A 16,889-nucleotide genomic window follows, 5' to 3' on the forward strand; every position below is an offset into this window, starting at 1 on the left:
AGAGAGAGAGAGAGAGAGAGAGAGAGAGAGAGAGAGAGAGAGAGAGAACATACACACATAAATATATATATACAATCGCGTAATCATGAACACAGGAATTTATGATGCTAGGCTCTGCGTCGATGTGTATGTGTGTTTTGGCTTGTAAACGGTATCGGGACAACCATTTTTTCACTTTTTCCATCCGACAATAATGTTATATCCATTGTTACGGACCGAAAAACATTCATTGGTCATAGTACAAAAAAGAAACAGAACTAAAAATAAATTTTAATAAACCAGTCGAATACATTACTTCGGACACATGCATTTAACACAATAGCTAAGGGAATTTTCCCACATTCGTGCTCACTTAAAGAAGCAGAGAGAAAGAAAGAAAAACTTGAACAACAGACATCAACGAATGATATTCGATTTCTCTTAATAGCCAATTGCCATAGTAATGCATTAGAAACCGACTTGACGACCGAGACAACAATAGTGTAATTCATCGCTAATGAGGTATAATAACCATCTTATTCAAGTGATGCCATACGGGCCGAAAATTCTAATTAGAATTGGCCAATATCCCATGTATTTATGACAGAATGGCACCCAATAACCCCAATAACAGCTAAAGCAATTATTGAGTTGCTTATCAAATGTGTTCCATTTTCTATTGTCACACAGTTACTAACACCATTTCCACGAATCGTTCTTGACGCATTTCATTTTTTTTTTTTGACAACTAAATATAATCGATTTTGTGTCGAAGTCGCGAATCGCAAATTTCAATTGGGTTGAATGTGAAGAAAAAAAATCGACCATTAACCTGAATTTGCACATGAATATAGCTATCGTTTCGTGTTGATTGTATAAAATGTAAAAAAAAACCAAAAAAAAATCCACTTACCAATTGTCTGCTTAGTTTTTGCACGAAAGTTGGACTAACGGTGAAATTTATTGCTTTGTGTTTCCACTTGAAAAAGCAATTTTATGAACAACTCTTTGTTGCTGTACTGCTATAACTATATTGTTTGGAATTCCGTTAATTATAAGCATAAACGAATGAACAAAAAAAATTGTCTTCAAAAAAAAGTACACCGCACTTTGATTTCCGTTTTAATTCCTTGTTTTGAATCTGGAGTTTTTTTTCTCTGTGTTTTTCTTTCCAACTTTTTTTTTCTTCTTCTTTTAAACTAGAAATGAAAATGAAAACACTTTTTTCTTGCAAAATATCAACAGCACAGGCATTTTTGGAGACATGCACAATTCAAAACCGTTACAAACATGAAAAATACACCACGCGAATGAATTGAACGGTGCGCAAAAAAATGTATATTGCAGTCCGTCAATATAACAAACACTAAATAATTTTTTTTTAGCTCGGTAAGTTTAATAATTTATGAGCCACGAGACAAACCAAAATCGATGTGACTAAATCTAATCTGTATAAAACAGATATACACACACAATAATATAACGCTTAAAGCGGAAAAATGCAATTGTTTGATTTTATTTTTCGCTCAATGTGTCTTTTGTCCAATAAAAATGCTCTTTCATTTCAAGCGATTTCAAGTATTTTCGTCTTTGTTATTTCATACAATGCACTGAATGCTGTTGTTGTTTTTTAGTTTATTTTCCACTGTTCCACCATGTCAATTGAATTCACACAATTTGCTACTGCTGCTGCTGTTGCTGCATTGAATGCGTTTTCGCCTTTTTATTTTCATGCCATTCAAATTGTATTGAAAATGGACTTAAATTGAAAATGATCTGTGATTTAAAAAAATTGTTCCTCAATGATGACTATAAATTATTGGTTCATTAAAAAATTTACAGCAACAATAAGAGTGAAAAAAAAAACCACACAACACATTACGTCAGATGGAAAATATTGCGCGAGACTTTAATTTCAATTGAACACTAAAAAAGAAAATTTTCTTCTTCTTTGTTTCACCACATTCAATTTAGTAAACGATGCGAACGTACAGTGAAAATGAAAATTGGCTAGCGTTTCGAGGAATTAAATAAAAGCAATACGCACTTTGTGCACTCTGAAATATATAGAGATATAATCACAACACAACAAATGACAGACAATTATTCACTAGATTTTTTGATGGCTTTTGCTATGGATGATCTGCTGTTTTTAGTTGATTTTTTTTTCTCCTTTGCTTGTGAATTTAGTTTTTTTTTTCATTGTGGTCGTCGTCGTCTATTCACACAATTCTAAGGTTTATGTGGCTTCGTTCGTGTTTGTATGTCGTCGTCGTCGTCGTCATTGTTGTTACTGTTGTTGTTGAATATAGACGTTCAACAAAGAGATTTCTCACACTAGTTCAGTCTGGGTCGTGTATGAATTTAATGTTTTGATGCGATTTCAACAAAATGTCTGTGTATGTATATGTGTAGGGGGCGCTGCATACATCTGAATACTACAATAATTTGTGGCGCAATTCACGATATACACACAATCGAAACATGGTCGTTATTGCAGCGCATTTCGTGTCAATGCTCATTCACAAAGGCACATATGAGAAGGCATACACATATACTAGTAGACAATTGCCTTAATGTCTATGTGAAACTCAATTGAATAAATTCAAAATAAAAAAAAGTTTCGTTTTTATGTTGCAGACAATATATTGAACTAACTGGTCAGTTGGGCTGACAGTACGTTAGCCAGCTAAATGGACCAAAACAATAGAAGTTATTGTTATAATGAACAATCACTTCTATTAAAACAAGAAAAGTGATTCATCATTAAAACAATAACGTCTATTGTTTTAGCCCATTTAGCTGGCTAACGTACTGTCAGCTCAACTGACCAGTTAATTCAATATATTGTCTGTTATGTTGACATTATATCTTTATTTGTTTATTTTTAAGTTTTTTTTTTTGCTTGCTTTTTTTTTGTACATATGTTGATGGAATCTATTAACTGGAGATTTTTAATCCATATTTAAAGTTTTTTTGATACGTTTAATTTCGTTAATTTGTGTTTCGATTTGAGTGTTTGATTCGCCAATTATCTCTTTCAGCACGGTTTCTTGCTTCGGTTGCAACGTTAGCACCTTGGCCGGTTTATCTGTTGTGGTTATTCGTTGTTGTTTTTCCATTTTTTTCTTGCACGCCGCAATATTGTTGGCCAAATCTTTTGTGATCGCATGAATTTTGTTGATTTGTTCGCTGAAATTGCGTTCGGCAACTAGTGCGGATGGCATTCGTAAATTAATCAAACGTAGAATTTCATGCAAGCTTTTCATTAGCGCTTGTTGTCGATCGTTGATTTCTTCATACTTCTCTGCCAAATGTTCAGCATTCTCTCGCAACTTACACTTTTCCTGTAACAATTCGGCCACTTCTTGGCGTTGCTGTTCGTCCAGTACGCGCAGAATTTTTACACGTTGTTCAATTTTTTGACGAACACTATCGTGCTTTGAAATATATTGATCGCGCAGTCGTTGAAATGCATCCAGCAATAATTCAAGTGATTCTTTTGGTGTTCGTTCATTCAATTTTAGAATCGGTTGTGTTGTGCCTGATGCCAACATTTGACGAATACTTTCGACAAATGAACCGGAAAAAACTTTTGAATTTAACATGGCCGACTCGGTGGTCTCTTTTGGATTTTCACTTGACGAAGCCGATGACCGAATATTTCGCAGAAATGATGGATTTGTAATGACATTGAGAGTAACCACCTGACCACTGCTTAACACCAGTACTAGACCTGGTGGACTTTGTAGCAAACAAAAACCAACCTAAAATCAAAATAAAATTCACGAAATTAGAGAAATTAATCGATTTGAAAAACGCAAAAAAAAAACAACTCAACCAACCACAGCATTCAATTTTGCGTCCAATGCCACGAGATACTCTGAGTTTCCTTTGAAATTGCTCAGAATGGATTCAATGTCAATGGAATCACCTGAAAAGACAGAAAATAAAGAAGTGAACGATTGAAAAGTGAAAATAGAGGCGATATTATTACGTTACCATTATCCTCAAAATATCGCTGAAGAGTTGGTAAAAATTCAATCGAAATAGCATGCAGACCAGCATTGTGATAGACAAAGTACCGTGAGTCATTGTTTATGTCAGCCTTCAGGAATATCTGATTATTTTCGTCATCTTTGTTTTCAGTGCTTTTCAAACCAAACTCCAATTCAACCACTTCAACAACCTGAGGGTGAAACATTTATACATAATGTAATGAATTCGATACTTTCTAAATAGAATCGCAGTAATTATAAAGTATTTCTTACATTGACAATCCATTCGCATGGTTCGTACTTCAAACCGTTTTCATCATAATTTTCCGAATTATTTAGTTCGGCTTCGGATTCAACCAAAATCATATGAAATAGCCGTCCACTCGATTCAGCCACGACCAATGTAGTTGGATTCGATGGCAATGCCAATATAGTGCATGAGTCCAAACCATAATTATCCTTTGTACTTGGATAAATTGTTAATGGGCCTTGAATGCGTGGCTTATCTGTGTCTAGACCAATCAATGCAATGTATAAATTACCATTTCCGAAAAGGATCACCAATGGCCATTCCACATTTTTCGTCGATGCACCTCCATTAACGGTTGTATCATTGTTTGTTGTATTCAACGTTGTGTTCGCATTGGCCATTGCTGTAACGCGCGGTGCCGATATATCAAAATCAACCGCTGTATCTCCAAGACTATTCAAATATGGTAATGATGATCTGGTTGGTGCACATGGTGTGGGACCGATTTTCCAAATGTGCTGCAATTTCGCTTCATCATAAGTCCGAATCGAATTATTCGACAATAATACCATCAAATTGCTGTCTTTGGGTGAAGCCGGATGCCATCGAACCTGTTGGATGCAAACCAATGTGTTTGATGCAAAGTAATTCTCGTCCAAAATGTGTGTGGTGCACAAAATTCGCGGTTTTCCCTCTTTATATTGACCATTCGGTCCATAACGGCATGGAATTTCCATGATTGCAACACCACGACTACCGCTCAGTGCAAGATATTGTCCCTCATGTGAGGCTGTCACTTTGTTCACAACATAGTCGACCGGTGTGGATGGTATCAACGTTTGAAAATTGACATTATCATCGCCTTTTGTCTGTGCCAATCGCCAATTGAACGCAATCACACAACAGTCCGATGGATTCCATGCGAAAAGCATATCATCTTTGCACTCGATCAGATTTTGTGTGTTCACTGTACGATTTGAAATGGCCTTTCTCAGCTGCTCAAAAAATGGTTGCGTCTCGAATCGAAACGTATCCGTACACGTTTTTGGTTTATTCATTTTTAAATCACTCTTTTCTTAATAACTTCTTTATTTTTTATTCAATTTCAATCGGGGAAGAAAAAAATGTATTATGTAGTTATAGAAACATTCTTTGAATAGAAGTGTCGATGCGAACAAACAAAATGACATGTATAAAATACCGCTCAAAACGTCTTTGTCGAAAATGTTGTGTCAAATAGACATTCTTTTTTTAGGTTAACACACTTGAAATGAGCATTCACAATAATGTGTGATATGTGTCGGACGTGCAGATGGTATGCCATATGTATTGGTATTAGACACAAATAAACCAAGTTTCGTTCGTTTGACAGATGCTTTGTTTTGGTTTTTTCGCTGTATGTATTCGAATCGAGTCTCTCGTGTATTTAAATACAATCTTACGAAATCATATGTTTCACAATGCATAGATTGTGTTCTAATAAGTGTCAATGGCATAAATAGAGCATGTGAATTGTTCATCGTTTGTGTCACACAACATACCGAAACACACAACCGCAGTTTTTATAGGACATTTTTTTATTTATAATAAAATGATATCATAAGCAGTTTATTGTGACATTTTTATTTATATAAAATATTCGAATTTCGGAATTGACAGCTTTAACAAAACAGTGTGATGGACAATATTCGAAAAGATATCGATTTATATCGTGACACAGCCTTAAGATACTGCGGTAACATTATTACTATTTCTTATTACAATCACTTTTTCTATTTTGCAGTATGTATTTTATGATTATTTCATTTGATTTTAAGGCTATGCAAATGAGGTGGGAGAAGCACTAAGGCCATTGATTCCTAAAAAAGTGGTTCATTTGAGCTATGGCGTTGCTGTAGCTTATGTAATTGGTGACTGCATCGATAAAACTGGAAAAACGTACAAGGTAACGTAAAAATGTAAAATGATGCTAAATCATGAGCAAAAACTTATCAAATTTCCATTGCAGAAACCAAAAATATTGGGTGGTCAACAAATTACTGAAGCGGCCAAAACTTGCGGCGATGTATTTCTCTGGCAGATGCTTGCTTCTGTCATAATTCCCGGATTTGTTATTAATCGTGTAACATGGGGTACAGGGTACCTCATGAAACGAAATAAAAAGCTGCCCAGCATTGCACGCAAATGGTTACCAACCATTGTTGGCCTTGCGGCCATTCCCCTCATCATTCGGCCAATCGATAACGCGGTTGACCATGCAATGGACAGAACCTATCGCAAATACGTGTAAAATGTTCAAGATCAAATGAAATATTGGTGCTCAAATACAATTTAATTCCTTTGAAAGCCTTTCTAGTGATTTTAGTGAACTCTGCCATAATTTTTGTAAACTCTATTTGAATGTGTAATGAAATATTTCTTACATACCAAAAAAAAACATGACGCAATATAAATTCAATTTATAGCATTTAATTTTATCTATTAGAAAAATAGAATATGTCTATTTTTTAAATGGTTCACTCGTTCAAATGTTGTAAACTTTACACCTGCTGTGGAATAAATTCCAAATCTAAATCAAATAATTGTTGGTGTTTATTTTAATCCAAATATGGATAGATAATGGTTGGATTTGGTGTTCTCCAGGTAACTCGGTGACACTTGCTGCTATGGGAAATTGAAATTTTTCTATTTTTCAGAGGACACACATCTTGGCCATGAGTCCAAGCTATTTGGTGCTGATTTTTTGAAATCAATTTTGAAATTGTATCGATTTTTCTTGACGAATTTTTCGGTCGTCTTCCGCCATAGAATTGTCGACAATAAACTCGCAGTGATATAAAGTATACGATTTCGACCAATGAAACCACACTGAAACCCATGAATAAGCCCAATAATCCGCCAATATTTGCTAAAAAAAATATTTTGTTTGAATTGAGATATGAAATGAGTGGTTTTTTTATGAAACTCAACATAGAAACTCTGTAACGCCAATAAGCTCATCTTTAACGTAGCTTCGAAAAAAACTTTCTGCATAAAATACTTGAACAATTGCTACGTCCCGCCTAAAATCGTGTAAAAAATGAATAAACTAGAGAAGAAATCATCAATTGCATGCATTTACCTTATGACTTCGTCGGTAAAATTCTGAAGATGGTTTTCCAATTGAAAATTGGTCTTTGTCAGTGTTGCACTTGATATTTCACCCGTAAAACTCAATTCATCACAACCCGGCAAGCATGCACATGTATATTTTGCATTGTCTCCGCGTTCAAGAGACAATCGCACGGAATTGTAACATTTACTTTCGGCTCGATTACAGACTTTTGTGTTTTGAGTAATCATCGGCATGAAGTATTGAACACAACCGCACACCTGAAAATAATGTTTCAACAATTAATACACGATCAATACTGAATAACAAATTGGATGAGGTAAGATTGAAGAAAACCTGTTCGACAAAGCGAGAAAAACATTCCATCTCGCAATTTTTACGAGAATATGTGCTGATTAAGAGAATATAACATAAATTAAAAATGGATAACATCAAAATGTGACAGACTGTTACCGAAAATAGCTGAGATTTGCTTCGTTCGCAAAAATGCACTGTCTGCTTTCTATTGGAATACGTCGTATGCGATGGGATGCCGTTTGTATTTTTGGCCTGATCGTAATGCGTGATTCACGGCCTGGTGCAACTAATAGCCCAAAGTCGCTAATACAAATAAAAAAATTGAATTAAAAGAAAACAAAAATTGAATAAAAAGGGTAACCTGATGCGCGGAGTTTCAGTTGGATTGTGTAGTAGAATTTTGAAACCTGCACTGTTTGTTGAACTACAATAGTAGTCCGACGTTTCACTATCAAGTATGACATACAGTCCCAAGTGTGAGCCAGGTCCTAGTATTGCGTGACAAAATTCTATTTTATACACATGTAATATGAAAAATTTATTATGAAATTACCTGCTGCGGGTCTGGGTGAAGATTTTTGTTTTAGCTCTGAATTCACAGGATAGCCCACTTCTGGCGTCCAATCAATCGGTGTACCGAATTCTTCAGAATGAGCATCATCATCGAAATTGCTCGAAGCGCTTCCACGCAAAATTTATAAGAAAAACAAAAACGATTTTATAAATTATCGACAAATCTGTAATACAGCAAAACAAAAACGAATACCAACTTTGTTGGATTTTTGAAGAGAAATTTTGGTTCGGCCTTATTGAATGTGCAACAAATTCCTTCGTCGCTTAGATTTGTATCGAAAATGTCCATACAGTTGAATGTATCCAATGCATAACGGCACATCAACAGCATGGCACTACATGGCTGCGAAATGTTCAATAAATATTGTTTAAATGAATCCCATTCTCCCATTTTTTCCCATTCCCTCAATGGCACGTCATCATTTTTCACCGTACTATTTGCATACTCATCCATGCAGATATTTTGTAGCCAAGCACTTTGACTTGAACCACTCACAAATTGATTTGCGATACTATAACGAGCTTTATTGATATTACAAATGGTAACTAAAATTGAAAGGGCTGCATTTTACTGTTCAATTATAAAATAAAACATTTAAAAATGTGTTGTTTTGTTATGATACCTGATGGGAATGGCATATCAGTAATAGAAGTTGATGTTGCACTCATTGTCTTCTCATCGACACCGACATACAAATTATGGTTTTTTTAAAAATGATTCGAATTAATATAGATAAAGGTATTCTCACCACTAATACCGGGCTTTTCGACCATTTTTCATACACATTCGAAATATAGTAAAGCGACAGCATAAACACCAACGAAAATGAACAAACGAAAAATATTCTGAAAAAATGTGATATTTTGAGTATAATGAATTTCAATGAAAAAATCAATCATTACCGTTCAAATAATGTTATATTGCTGTCGGACAAACATAAAAATGTATTAATGATAAGAACATTTTATTGGCCTTTTGGTAGCAAGTGTAATTTTAAGTAATTTTTTTTTACACAGATTACCGTATATTAATAAAAAATAATTAATAATAATTTTCCATATAAATCGATCTAAAATTACACTTTGAATCGACAGATTCATTACGGGCTGAAGTAAACTGAATTCGTTGAATAAATTATGGTCCAATTTGAAATTACCTGTCGGCTATATACTTCATTCCATGCAAAGAGGAGTTGTCCAAATATTCTCTTACATTTTCGCCGCAAAAAACACCCTGAATATCTTCATCGCAATTTTCTCCCTTTGGCGTTGCTTTGTCCTTCTTGTGTCGATTTCTCAGAATTGACTTTCTTGCGTCGTTTGGTTTTAATTTACTTTGAATCAAATGCGATCTGAACATGATGCTTTTGTTTCGAAATCCAAACAAATACTAGTTTATCTAATTAGACTCACTTTTCCTTTATATATCGTCTTTAAACACACAAAAGAAAGAAAAAGCTCCCCAAGCAAAAAAAACACCTGGATATTTGGAGTACTCTTTTTATTTCAATTAATTAAGACAAAAGCCAAATATTTCGAAAAAACAACATTTAATTACCAAACAAATCATTGAAACAACTGGCCACGCATAGAAACGACAATTCACAAGCACTAAAATTAAATATCGATTGTCAACTTTGAATAAAATATCCTTCAAGTGCAAAGATGCGACTCATAAATGAGAAATAACTCTGCTAAAATGAATAATTGTGTGATTTATCAAGATTGTATACCATGATTAAAGTTATTCAAACATTTTAAAATCGATTCAAGCACACATGGTAACAGTGAGTGAACTAGCCCAGTGAAAGCGATTACGTTCACATGTTATGCATTATTAATCTTGATTACACTTTTTCAATGTAAATTAAATATTTATTTGGTGAACTCTTATTCAATCTATGTAAGGAAACACAGGATGGTTAACGTGTTTTGCGACAATAGATTTTGAGACTTTATCCGATTTCCTGCCGAAACGATTTCGAATCTTGTGGAAAAATTTTCGAAATGTTCGGCGTCGGCTCTCGGAAATTCTCAAGTAATTGCAGTAAGGACGGATTGACATAAAGTAGAAGAGCTCAATGACTGAAATGACACTGAATCCCATGAAAAGACCTTGATGCGACAAAAAAGAGAGTATTTCATTTCGTGAAAATGTGCGGACTGTTAAAAATGAAATAGAAAAAAAGTACCCACCAAGTAAACCACCAGTGTTTGCTGTAATTAGGTAAATTGAGAGTATTAATCAAATTGAATAATCCATTAAAATGAGACAAAAACCTACATAGAAATTCTGTAAAGCCTATTAGCTCTTCTTTACGCTGTGCACGTACTGAGGGTTCTTTGAAATAGATATTTAGTACGGCAGTGTCTGATACCACTAATTTTTTCCCCTGTAAAAGTGGAGACTGTGGTAAAAGCGGTGAAAGTGAAATTTCTGTTTCATATGCTATTGCATAGCATCCTGGCAAACATTCGCATATAAAGCTTGAATTTGTCTTTGTCCGTAGTTCACGAATTACTCTGTTGACACACGGATTATCTGAGCGTCCACAAATATTTATGTCCTCATGGAAACGGGGCATGTAGTAGAGAACCTGCAATAAACACACATGTAATAATTTTTTCAACTTGCAACTGGATGCATCCAGTAGTAATCAGTATAGTTGGCAGAGTCTTTAAGCCAAAGTAACAACTTTTCTATGTTGTTCATTGATAACTAACGCTTAAATTGTATCGTGAACGTACGCAATCACAATTCGTCAAAAAGATCCTTGCCTCGCATTCCATTTGACAGTTCTGTAACAAGGAAATGTTTTCATTTTTTGAAAATGTATAAAAAGCATAGAAAATATTACCCGTCTGGAGTACGTTCTGAAAAGAATTTCAACAAAGAATTTAGTTTTTGATGATAGACATTGGGTGTGAAGAAGAAGGAAATTACCTATAAAATATTAATTCGTTTTCACTTTCAAATAAGCATTGTCGAACACTTTTCGGAACTTTACGAACAGAATATGATGCTTCAGACAATGTTGGTATGACAATGATTCTTGTTTCGTATCCATTTGCTACCGCAGTACCAAAGTAGGCAATTTTGGGCGTTTCATTTGGAGAATGCAGCAATACTTTAAATCCATAACTGTTCGTGCTGGAACAGTAATATTCTTCTTCGGCCACATCCAATAAAAGAAACAATCCTAAATTGTTTCCAGTTCCTGATATTCGAAATTGATTTTTGGCTTTGGAAAAGTTTAAATATAATAATATTAGATATCATTATTGGTAATTACCAACAGCTTGTCGTGGTACACCGTCTTTTTTGTTTTTTAAATCATCTGGGTTGTATCCTTTCTCTGGTGACCAATCTTTATCACCATCTACTGTCTCGCTACCATTTGTTGTTAACAGTTGTTGTTGACTTGAAAAATAATACCGACATTTTATTAACAATTCAAGTAAAAATTCACTGATTTAGTCACACTAACCTGTACTTGTCTTTTGCAATAGATTATTTTTTTTAATTGCAAATATGGATAAAAACTGTATAAATGTATTAAAATGATTCAAAAAATAAATACCTTTCATAAGTCGCTGTTCACTTAAGCCATTGAAAATGCAACACAAACCCTCATCCGTGAGAATGCTAATGAATCATATTATCCGATTACTTACATTATTCAACTCAGAACAATTCAGAATAACATTTAAAATCATACCTTTTGAAAAGACTCATGCATTCGGATTCGAAACCACCATAGTCGCACCTTTTATTTAAAAAAATAAAAAAACAATTATGTAATTCAATTTTAGTTTCAGCAACAGAAATTTTTTATCAGGCTATGTGTTCGTGCTGATTTCAGCAGGCACTGATATTTCTATGGACATATAGACGACGTGTTATGTCTGTCAATAGATCGTGAAATCGACTAAATTGGCATATATTTGCATAATTTATTAGAAATCCAAATAAGTCGGCTCAAAAATGACCTTTGGCTTTACAAATTTATTACGGAAAACGGCAAATACATAAATAAATACCTTATAAGCATTTGGTCACATGGTTGAGACACCTACAATTGTTAAATTCATCAACAATAACAAGAATTTCAGTAAACATTACACATTCAAAAGAATTCTGCTTAATTTACCTTTAGTAGCACTCTTTTGAAGTCATGCCACTTTCCTGGCTTTGTTGTATTGCTATCATCATAGCGGGAAAGTGTACATAAACTTTGGACCAGCGAATAATCAACGGTGAAGCGGGGAATTTTGTCAACAGCACTTTTTTTAGCTTGATTCATGTTACCTACGGATAACCAGAAATATCTGTTATAAAATGGACTTTTACGTGCTTAATTACCTCACAAATCGTCACGGCGGGGAATGGAAATTCCGAAATAGGCGTCGAATGTGCATTCAGTGTCTACAAATTTAGTTAAGATTTTCAAATATCTAGAAATACAATATATACAGTTTATTTACAATTATCATCGGCGACGCAGACCTGCAATGATAATAATTAAAAATATTTAAAGCGGGTAAAAGTGACATTTTTGTTTCATATTTCATGTGTGGTTTTCAAAGGAAAAAAGTCATCGACGATGCTGACCACTTGATCCATATGTTGGTTATGAAATAAATGGAGAATAAGAAAACCAATAAAAACATTGCACCAAAGAAAAGCCGTTCGAATAGAGTAATTTTTCGATCTCCAACATAGCGTAAACCTAAATACAAATCCAAACTATTTTTATTTGTGTTATTATAAAAAAATTATGAAAAGTCTTTGACTATTTCAAACCGTGTAGAGTGGTGTTCATCAAATATTGGTTGAAATTTTCTTTGCAAGTAAGGCGTACGTTTCTCTTTGTTTCACTGTCAATCGACAAAATCCTGTGCTCGGTTTGTTCTCTTTTCCGATGACCATAGGTATATTGTAATTCTGGTTGGAAACACTTTTTATTCCGATGCGACTGCAAATGAACCCCATTTAAAGAGTGCATTTTGAAAACTTTGCCATTTCATTGCATTCAATCGCCTTTTATATACACAATTGGGCGTCCCTAAATTATAGCTCATAATATTTGCCATTACGAATGCCATCATTGTTTGCATCACAAAACAAATTCTGTTCGAAATCCATTCATGAGTTTTAACTCCAAACGACAAAAAAAAACAATAAAATGCACGCTTATGTCTGATACATGACACGTGGAGAAAATGGTATTTTATGTGTTCATGTCAAGTGAACGTAGGTTGACGAGGCACAACACTCGAAATATTTATCATACAAAATTGATAAAGCCTATTGATAAGGTAAAAATGTTTTATATTGCATAATAATTGCCATTGCAAATAAAGAAAACCGAGATTGACTGTTGATACCAAATGATCCAAGCTCGAGATTTGTCGAAATTATTACTTTCTAATTGCGCTACATTTATTATTTGCAGTAGTCAAACAATGCAAAACAAAACACGGTTTCAATTGAAGAAAATGCACAATTTATTTTGATTTTTATAATGAACGTGTTTATTTAAACAAAAAAAAACATAATAGTGGTGCTTGTTAATGTAAATTTCATATATTCACAACGTTCATGGCAATATATATATGATCACAACGTTCACCCTCCAAAACATACTTTTAATTGACACAAATTCATTTTGAGATTGGAAAATTCCTGTTATTCGTCATCGCTGAACAATCAACATTCGTTCTCATATTTTTTTTGCCTTTCAATTTTACCTTATTAAATCGTCGGAATAAGCGTTGAATTGATTGTGGACGCTTTTCTGAGAACTTGAAATACGGTCGAATTGATACGAAATATAAAACTTCTATGACTGAAAAAACACTGAAACCCATAAATAATCCCAACAGGCCTCCAATGTTTGCTGCGAACAACACAAACAATGCTTCAGTTTCAAGGAAATAAGTAAATCAATTTGGATTAATTACATAAAAATTCCGTAAAACCAATGAAAACTTCTTTGTCTTGTCCTCTATAATAACCTCGCTGATAGTAAACATGCAATATGGATGCATTGATTGCTGTTAGACCTTTTTGCGTGACTTGTGGTGAATATTCATGAATCGGCATGGTGGAAAATCCCATGTCGAATTTAATTCCGTCACAGCCATAGAAACAATCACATTGAAAACTGTCATTTAGCCCCAGTTGAATTTCTTATACAAATACATTTAAAATGCATTTCACAATTTTAACCCGAACAAATCCAGTTTCAAAACGTTACAGCACACTTTAATTACCTTGTTTTACATTATTATAACATTCGGCATCACTTGGACCGCAAATTGGTATATTGTTATTAGCCCGAGGTTGGTGGTACAGAATACATTTGCAATTTTCCAGATAAAGTTTGGTAATACACTCACTTTCGCAGTTCTCTCGCGAATAAACACTGCAAATGATAAATATAATACTTATTCGACGGCATTCGAGTGATGATAAAATATAATCAAAAAGTTATGATTAACTCGCCGAAAAAATGTTAAAAAGCTCTCATCTTGATAGACGCATTGTCTGATATTGATGGGTGTTTTTCGAACGGATTCTGACGTGCTCGAAATCATCGGCAAGGCAATGATGCGGGATTCGTGACCATTGGCAATACCAAGTCCAAATGAATCGACCTGAGGCAACTCGTGTGGTGCATGTAAAACTACCTTGAAACCAAATCCACTGGTTGACGAACAATAGTATTGATTTAAAGCTGCATTCAGAGTAACAGAGAGTCCCAACCGAGCTCCAGCACCTTTGAAAAAATGATTAGTTTGGCTTTTTTGTAATTATGAATATCAAACGGTAAATTGCCTGCTCCAGGGCGTGGATAACTATCTTTGTTTAATTTCAAATCCTTCGATCCAAATCCAGTTTCTGGATTCCAATCATTTGCCATACTCTCCAAATAATCATTATCATTCAGTTCCTCTGATCGACTTTGATAAGAAAAAATACAAAATTTAGAGATGTTGCAAAATAAAGTTCATTTTCAGTACTTATACTCTAATTTCATCATAAATTTGCGATGCAATCCGTTAAAGATGCAGCACTTTCCACCGTCAGTGAGTCTGTTCAACCAATTTATTTTATGCTCATCAATTAGATTTACTACTAATGAAATAATTTTCATTTTTTCAGGAACTATTACGCGCTGGATTTATCAACTGACCGGATCTGATAATTGTCATGCGTAATAAATCCAGCCTGTGACAATACCTCAATCGTATTTCCTTACATTGTACTAAAGATCTTCATGCATTCATATTCAATACCTCCATACTTGCATGACACAAGCATCTCTGCGCATGATTGTGATACCTATTAAGATAACCCATGCTTTTCCATTATTTTATTTTTTGTTCGACGCTGAAGAATATATCTGTTTTCATTGCAAAAAAAATGAAGTTTACCTTAAGTAACACTTTTTTCAAAACTGACCAATTGCCCGCAACCGAACTAGTTATATTATCATCTCTTGTACTTTGACAAATACTTTGTATCATTGAATATTCCTCGCTTGATCGTGGTAAATGGGCCACATCACTCTTTTGCACTAGATTCATATTGCATATTGTGACGGCTGCAGCACTCAAAAACAATCATCGATCTCTTTCATCATTATACAAAAAGTAACAAAAAATAATTGTTTGATAATTTACCTGGGAATGGAATCGAGGTGACTGAAGTTGCAATCGCACTTTCGACTATAATTACTGGACTTGCATTCCACTTGGCCCATATGTTCGATATGAAATACGCGGATAAACCAACCACCAAAATAAACATGCAAACGAAAAAAAACCTAAAAGGGAAAATGAAAATACTTGCACACCGATGCGTTAATATGTAATAATCACGAAAGTTTTTACCGTTCAAAATGAGAAATTTTTCTGTCACCAACATATTTTAGCCCGTGCAATGTCGAATTTAAGAGATATTGAATAAAATTCTCTTGCAGTGTTTTGAAAATGGATTTTTTTGGTGGACTTTGAACACCATGGAAATTCAATTCACTCTTGAATCTTTTCTTTTTTGTCGCACCAACCTGTAGACTTGGCGCAAACATTTTATTTGCGGTGGCTGCTTCCAAAGACAAATGAATTTCACGCGCTTGCTAGTGTTTTTATACCTGAAAAATGTGCATGTCAATCAGCAACTGACAAGAAATATCATTAAAAAAAATACTTGAATATATATGGATTTAGCACGATATTCGATTTAAATTATATTTGGTTAAAAAAATTGTATGCCCTAGTAATTGATTCGACCGACCCCCTCACAAAATCATTCACATTGCAATATGTGTAGCTGAAATCACTTTTATCGATAATGTTACAAAAAAGTAGTTTTATAAATCAAATTACCAATTAATTTTGTAAATTTATCATTATATTTGTAAATAATTCAGGGAATGGTTCGTATATAAAAATCTTATAGTATAATATTCTTATAGCTATAATATAGTATTTATTATTTGCCGCATGTTCGCTCATTCGTTGTTTGTCGTGTGCTCTGTTCACTCAACAGTCGCCGTCTCTATGAAACAATACAAGCGTAAGCCTGTATCACACATACGCTCCGTACACACAGCGGCTGCTGTATAAGCGAACATGTGGCAAAACATAGTCTATAAATATAGTATTGTACTAT

The 16,889-nt window shown here is 34.1% G+C and overlaps 6 protein-coding genes across 12 annotated transcripts in view; 1 reads left to right on the plus strand and 5 right to left on the minus strand.

Annotated features, from left to right (window-relative positions):
* Positions 1-2,279, minus strand: part of LOC116342302 (myotubularin-related protein 4) — a 26,871-nt gene extending 24,592 nt beyond the window's left edge. For 4 of the 5 annotated variants that reach the window (XM_031769837.1, XM_031769834.1, XM_031769835.1 and 1 more), the window contains exon 1: positions 893-2,278. The gene's annotated coding sequence lies outside the window, so the exon portion shown is untranslated. Of the gene's footprint in view, positions 1-892 lie in introns of all 5 variants that reach the window. The other variant, XM_031769830.1, reaches the window with a different exon arrangement.
* A 540-nt stretch (positions 2,280-2,819) lies between these two features.
* Positions 2,820-5,439, minus strand: LOC116342366 (nuclear pore complex protein Nup88). The gene is made up of 4 exons (XM_031769940.1): positions 4,251-5,439; positions 3,982-4,168; positions 3,825-3,913; positions 2,820-3,746 (listed from the first exon to the last, which is right to left on the minus strand). Exons 1-4 carry the CDS (start codon positions 5,283-5,285, stop codon positions 2,934-2,936), a joined length of 2,124 nt encoding a protein of 707 aa, XP_031625800.1. The 5' UTR covers positions 5,286-5,439; the 3' UTR covers positions 2,820-2,933.
* Positions 5,440-5,649: 210 nt separating this feature from the next.
* LOC116342502 (mitochondrial fission process protein 1) lies at positions 5,650-6,573 on the plus strand. The gene is made up of 3 exons (XM_031770149.1): positions 5,650-5,962; positions 6,045-6,172; positions 6,236-6,573. Exons 1-3 carry the CDS (start codon positions 5,905-5,907, stop codon positions 6,515-6,517), a joined length of 468 nt encoding a protein of 155 aa, XP_031626009.1. The 5' UTR covers positions 5,650-5,904; the 3' UTR covers positions 6,518-6,573.
* Positions 6,574-7,192: 619 nt separating this feature from the next.
* On the minus strand, positions 7,193-8,878 carry LOC116342642 (pickpocket protein 28-like). Its single transcript, XM_031770328.1, has 8 exons — positions 8,833-8,878; positions 8,407-8,755; positions 8,190-8,317; positions 7,998-8,145; positions 7,793-7,939; positions 7,676-7,730; positions 7,349-7,599; positions 7,193-7,289 (listed from the first exon to the last, which is right to left on the minus strand). Exons 1-8 carry the CDS (start codon positions 8,876-8,878, stop codon positions 7,193-7,195), a joined length of 1,221 nt encoding a protein of 406 aa, XP_031626188.1.
* A 920-nt stretch (positions 8,879-9,798) lies between these two features.
* On the minus strand, positions 9,799-13,203 carry LOC116342567 (pickpocket protein 28-like). Of its 3 annotated transcripts, none has more exons than XM_031770234.1 (16): positions 13,014-13,203; positions 12,822-12,939; positions 12,695-12,716; positions 12,578-12,635; positions 12,361-12,518; positions 12,251-12,282; positions 11,929-11,976; positions 11,791-11,855; positions 11,698-11,707; positions 11,503-11,630; positions 11,154-11,427; positions 11,068-11,083; positions 10,934-11,008; positions 10,494-10,806; positions 10,406-10,426; positions 9,799-10,324 (listed from the first exon to the last, which is right to left on the minus strand). In XM_031770234.1, the coding sequence occupies exons 1-16, from the start codon at positions 13,030-13,032 to the stop codon at positions 10,104-10,106; spliced, it is 1,578 nt and encodes a 525-aa protein (XP_031626094.1). In that variant the 5' UTR covers positions 13,033-13,203; the 3' UTR covers positions 9,799-10,103. The 3 variants fall into 3 exon arrangements, with proteins under 3 accessions (XP_031626094.1, XP_031626095.1, XP_031626093.1); XM_031770235.1 differs by having other exon boundaries at positions 10,958-11,008; positions 11,154-11,451; XM_031770233.1 differs by having other exon boundaries at positions 11,154-11,451.
* A 1,538-nt stretch (positions 13,204-14,741) lies between these two features.
* Positions 14,742-16,309, minus strand: LOC116342596 (pickpocket protein 28-like). Its single transcript, XM_031770276.1, has 6 exons — positions 16,109-16,309; positions 15,899-16,041; positions 15,650-15,819; positions 15,475-15,557; positions 15,236-15,307; positions 14,742-15,175 (listed from the first exon to the last, which is right to left on the minus strand). Exons 1-6 carry the CDS (start codon positions 16,303-16,305, stop codon positions 14,956-14,958), a joined length of 885 nt encoding a protein of 294 aa, XP_031626136.1. The 5' UTR covers positions 16,306-16,309; the 3' UTR covers positions 14,742-14,955.
* Between the last annotated feature and the right edge of the window lie 580 nt (positions 16,310-16,889).

This window comes from Contarinia nasturtii, unplaced genomic scaffold, assembly GCF_009176525.2.
Source record: "Contarinia nasturtii isolate CC-2019 unplaced genomic scaffold, AAFC_CNas_1.1 Cnas_scaffold_864, whole genome shotgun sequence".
Classification (NCBI taxonomy): domain Eukaryota; kingdom Metazoa; phylum Arthropoda; class Insecta; order Diptera; family Cecidomyiidae; genus Contarinia; species Contarinia nasturtii.